This window comes from Primulina eburnea, chromosome 13 (genome assembly GCF_022965805.1).
Source record: "Primulina eburnea isolate SZY01 chromosome 13, ASM2296580v1, whole genome shotgun sequence".
NCBI lineage: Eukaryota > Viridiplantae > Streptophyta > Magnoliopsida > Lamiales > Gesneriaceae > Primulina > Primulina eburnea.
Genome location: NC_133113.1, coordinates 20,986,119 through 20,991,770, shown reverse-complemented (window position 1 = coordinate 20,991,770; position 5,652 = coordinate 20,986,119). Strand labels below are relative to the sequence as shown.

Here is a 5,652-nt window from a genome sequence, read left to right as displayed (position 1 = left end):
CCCGGACCGTTGAAAGTAGACGAAGTCATATGTATTGGTCCGAAGAATGTTGCTCTGATACCACTAAATGTAACGCTCTCGACAGGTTGAATAAAATAACAGCGAAATTTAAAATTTTACTTAGAGGGAAGAAGAATTTAAAAATAATTTCTTGACATGAACATAATCCCAATATATTTACATCCAAAAGTATATACGGGATCAATAGAGTATCAAATCAAAATACAAAATATCATTTTGATCATGTCAATATGTCAACAAAATGTCTTTCTTCCTTCTATCACTTGTACATATGACTTCGGCCCCAATCAACGTCCCGGCTCGTCACTATGATCTGCATCACATGAAATAACTGAAATGAATATAAAACTCAGCAAGTGGAACTCTCACATAGCAATATACATAAATCATACTCTGTAAAACATAACATTGGAATCAATAAATACCATCTAACTCTGGAAACATGAATAATATAGTAGAACACGAACAATAACGATAATATTTCTCTTTTCTCTTGTAGATTGATATCTAAATAGTATCTCTGTCTCTGTACCTATATCCCATCGATATAAATCGATTACTATGTCGGGATATAAGCCTATGGTCGTTGGTCAACTAATTGCATGCAATCTCTGACTGTCAATTTATCGATCAAATAAATCAATTGAAGTCTCTCTTGGACATTAAAACAAACACTTTAAATACTCTTTTCTCTTGCATTCCCTTTTATACAATTGACGTATTTAAAAGCTTCTAATATACAACAAAGTGTATCTATACATAACATGAATCAAGTGAAAGGGAATATTATAATAAAACCATTGAAATACAATACATATACTTTCATGTGAGCACAAGGAATAAATTTTACTTACAACCAATGGAAACCTTGATTCTAGTCTCTTGGTACAAATCCTACAACAATAAACCATGTATTGAATCATCAACAATTGAATAATCACAAACCCATACCATAAAACCCATAAAACCAACACAATCAAACATTCCGTAATTCCCCAAACACCAAAATCCAAGAAATAACCAAAGTCATAAGCTTACCTTAGCTCCTTGAACCCAAAATGTTCTTGCTCTCACTACAAAAACCCAACAAGAAGCTTGAATCAAAGGTACCAAATGAAAGAAATTGAGAACCTTAGGTCTCCTTGAGCTGAAGAACCGAGAAGAAGGATAGAAATGAGAGAAAATTGAGCCAACTCTTCTATTATATCACTTAAATCTCGAAAACACGACTTTACTGTTCACGCACCGCAGGTGCGCTAACTCTTCCAGCGCAGGTGCGCTAGGTAGTCTGTACCACTTCCAAAAATCCGAAGAAAACGACCGCGGGTGCGCTGCATAATGGACCGCGGGTGTGCTGCATAATGGACCGCGGGTGCACTCTCCTCTGTAGCCAACAAAATACTTTACAACTAAAAATCGAATCGCAACGCCGCTTCTCCTCATACTTTGGCAACACTCTCAACAAGAAAGTTAAACTTCTATATTTTATCTAACCAATCCAATTGGTCTCATACCAATTGGCTCAACATACAATTTATCATGAATTAAATCGTAACGACGCTACAACTACACATCATCTATAACCAAAAATGCTATAAACCATAAATCGCTACTCTCAACATCAAAACTATACTTAAACTTAACCAAATAATTCATAAATACAAGTAATCTTAAACCGTACCGTTCACCAAGATTGGATATTATAGTACATGTGGGGAGAAAAAAAGAAAAGGACTAATCGACTGCCTTCACAAAGAAATGATCATGTGATAGGCACATGATGTGGGTCAACGTTAATCTTAACGTCAAGATAACGACAAGGACCAATTCGGGAAGATTTTGAAAACTTGAAGGATTAATTAAGCAGTCAAAAATGAAGAGAGACTGAAATGAGAAAAGCGGTAAACAATAAGGACGAAAATGGGTATTATTTCTCTATTTTTCCTATATTTGCATATGGTTGGGTTACGTAATCGCATTTTGGACCTTACAATTCCACTCGATACGATATAAACATTTAGAAAATCCGATTGAGAGTAATTCAGTACAATCATTTTATGATCACCTATCTATATGATTGGACATCTACATGCACATACCAATGGTTTCGAGCTCGAGCGACCATTAATCTTGTTTTAGGCGGGTGAATCGACTAAGAACGAATTTAGAATATACAGTACACTTCTTAATTAATTTCATAATTCACGTTACTTGTAGACCTCATGGTTCTTATAGTTTATTCAAGAGTTTTATCTATACACCTTGCGAGAGTATACAGAAAAAATAAACGTTACAATTAGATAAAATCGTAAAATAAAGATTGTTTTTACACAAGAGTCAATAAACCTCAAACCATAAATTGGTTTGTTGGACACCTGCTGTAAGAGATTCCTCCTTGTATAATTGTTTTAAAGACAATGAAGTTTCAAGACAACAGAACAGAAATGGCCATAGAACTGCCAGCACACACAAATTCTTAATCATGTTTTACAGGAATGCAACACCTTTAAGCCAAATATAAGAGAAAAAATTAGCTAAACAACAACTAACTATAGTTGTTTTCTACAGACTCTCCGCAACACAAAATTAAAAATGAAAATCTTACATCTTACACCGGCAAGTTTACAGCTGTTTCATTTCAATAGAGCATCACTTAACATCTTCTTTAAGTGTTCAGCAGTGCCACTCTGAGTTTGTATCGAGAATGTGTGGACAACTTCACCATTGTCGGATATGGAAATGGTGGATTCTTGGGCCATCACCTGATGCTCTCTCAATGTTTTTACAACTTCAGATACAGGGTGGGTGTCCAGCGGGAAACTTACCCGTAAAACTGCATCTTCGTGCCTTTCATGAAAATCTATATCTGGTATAGTCTGCTGGTTTTGGTTATGACTCACAACACCTTTCTCTGCTTCCAAGATCCTTATCTTAGTCTGAAGATCTGTAATATAGGCAATTGCATCACCAAGAAGCGAAGCTTTGTCCATTTTCGAGATATTTGGAACTACAGCCCGCAATGCATAAAAACGCTGGTTAAGCTTTTCGCGTCTCTGTCTTTCTGCTTCCACATGATTCAATGGTTCTTCCCTCCCATTTGCTGGTTTCCGACCCCTCTTTCTTGGCTTTCGCTCATCAGACAGAATCAATGAATCCTCATTCATTTGCTCGTTAATAGACCCAAGGACTCTTGAGTTCGATCCACCTACTATTACCTCATTCATGTGTGTAAACATTTTAGTTTCACCATTATCACTTCGATGCCCATTTGAGGAGTTTCCATAAAGTTGAGAACCTCCGGTTGTTTGTAAATCACAAGATTCTGAAGAAAATCCTGAATCGTCTTCCACTTTTGGAGAAAAGCTAATACTGATTGAACCTGATTTGGGACCTCCAAGACTGAGTTCTTGCCCAAAAATTTTCGGAATGTATTTTGGCTGAGCAGAAATTGTTTTAACAAGTATAGCCTTGGCTAAATGTATAATACTCGGGTCCTCGGGTATTGATTTTCTTGAACCAATCTCCACAACTCCTGATTTCAGCGGAACAAACACTACTGTCTCAAAATGAGCCAATTTGGCTAGATACGATCTTGATTGGTACCTTTCCAAACAGCTATTTGCATCAGAAGCCCAAATCAATCTGCCAGAATTGAATGACTGGGAAGGAATAGACGGCTTATCAAAAGGGAATGAAAAGTACATGGACGTGAGATAAAACATTTCGACAGCTGAAACTTGATCCAAGTTCACCACTACATTCTCATCTTCTGATCCCCCAAAAGAAGCATGAATCTTTTGAAGCACGTGTCTTCTCCGATCTCCCTCATTGGGTTTTTTGTCCTCAGAATCCTCGCCTTCCTTTGGTTCTCTGCAATGCCCATCCCCCCAAATTAAGGCTGATTTACCAGATTTTGATTTTGAAACGTGCCAATAAATGGCGTATGTCCAATCAGATCCATCCACAATCTTGCAGAGTGCTTGCTGCACTCCCAGATCCCCACCAGATGCAGTGAACTCCGACAACACATTATTTGAAGCGGACCAAGTAAAATATTCAGTAGCTTCACTGCCTAACACACTTTCCACAACAGCCTTTTCCTCTTCATTTAACCAAGAGTTGTTACCCATTACAAATGACATAAAAATCGAGTTTCAGATGTTAAAGGGGAGGAATTCTCCAACACGGCCCCAAATACCCGACTTGCTTTACGTATAAATCTGAAAACAAAGAAAGCGAAATTGATCAAACACAACTATGACTACGAGAAATTAACAGGCATTTCCGCCTACACATTGCAGAAAACTCATCTAAGCCCTAGCAGCGAAATCTGGAATCTTGAAAACATATACTCTAGGTCAGCATCAAGAACAAGTTTCAGAGCAACATGAAATCAAAAGTAACAGGAAACAACTTCGAATCACCCTAAAAAGAACAACCCTATTGGAAAAAAAGAAAGAAGCACTTACCCCCCAGTAGAAAAAGGCGATCGATCAAAGAAGAAACCCAAGAACTCAATTTACTAGAAAAATCAAAAGCTTGAACCCACTTACACTTCAATTTCACTCCCCACGTCTTTCATTTAGCAATCACAGAAACGGGCTGACGACAGAAGAAACCCAAGTGATTGGAGTCGGATGAATCTTGGTTTATATGCAGTTTTCAAGTCCCAAAAAAAGAAACAAGAAAAAGAAAGAGGTTACAGGTCTGAAATAGACTTGAGAACACAAAATCAGGAGATAAGCAGAGAACACAAGGAATCAAAAGCATGTTTCGTTGAAATACCTGTGATTCAGTAGCATGGTTTCATAGACGCGGCTCGTGTTTAATGTGATTTCACCTTGTTCTTCGGATCTGAACACTCCCTATGCCCATCCTATTGTAATTTTGTTTTCTTTCCCTTTTTTTTTAATACAAAATCCGCCCTTCCAACTATACCATGTTTATCACTAAATCTACCCAAAACAACTACTCTAATTTTTTAAAAAGAGTAGGTCTCATGTGAGACCATCTCACGGATCTTAATCTGTGAGACGGGTCAACCCTACCCATATTCACAATAAGAAGTAATATTCTTAGCATAAAAAATAATATTTTTTCATGGATGACCCAAATAAGAGATCCGTCTCACAATTACGACCCGTGAGACCGTCTCACACAAGTTTTTGCCTATTAAAAATATCATAAAAAATTCTTGATTTTAATATGTTTCTAAATTTCTAATACAAATATAATCATCAGTAAAAAGCTCTATTGTATTTGCATCAAACACATGAACGGATTTATTTATTTATTGGTCTAAATGGAAGGGGACATTAATATCAAGTGTTTGATGGCTAATTTTTCTCTTCATGTCCCTCCTATTCTTTGTTGATTCTCATACTAACTAAAATACTTGAAAATCAACCATTTTAATATCACAAAAACTCTTGTGAGACAGTTTCACGGATCAATTTCGTGGGTCGAATCTCTTATTTGGGTCATCCATAAAAAAATATTACTTTTATGTTAAGAGTATTACTTTTTATTGTGAATATTGATAGGGTTGACTCGTCTCACAGATAAAAATTCGTAAGACCATCTCACAAGAGACTTACTCTTTTAATATTAATATTATCAGGTAATTCCTTT

General features: G+C 36.5%; 1 protein-coding gene across 2 annotated transcripts; it reads right to left on the bottom strand.

Moving 5' to 3' along the window:
* Positions 1-2,396: 2,396 nt before the first annotated feature.
* On the bottom strand, positions 2,397-4,800 carry LOC140809180 (transcription factor MTB3-like). Of its 2 annotated transcripts, none has more exons than XM_073166677.1 (2): positions 4,491-4,800; positions 2,397-4,241 (listed from the first exon to the last, which is right to left on the bottom strand). In XM_073166677.1, the coding sequence occupies exon 2, from the start codon at positions 4,161-4,163 to the stop codon at positions 2,655-2,657; it is 1,509 nt and encodes a 502-aa protein (XP_073022778.1). In that variant the 5' UTR covers positions 4,164-4,241; positions 4,491-4,800; the 3' UTR covers positions 2,397-2,654. The 2 variants fall into 2 exon arrangements, with proteins under 2 accessions (XP_073022778.1, XP_073022777.1); XM_073166676.1 differs by having other exon boundaries at positions 4,575-4,664.
* Between the last annotated feature and the right edge of the window lie 852 nt (positions 4,801-5,652).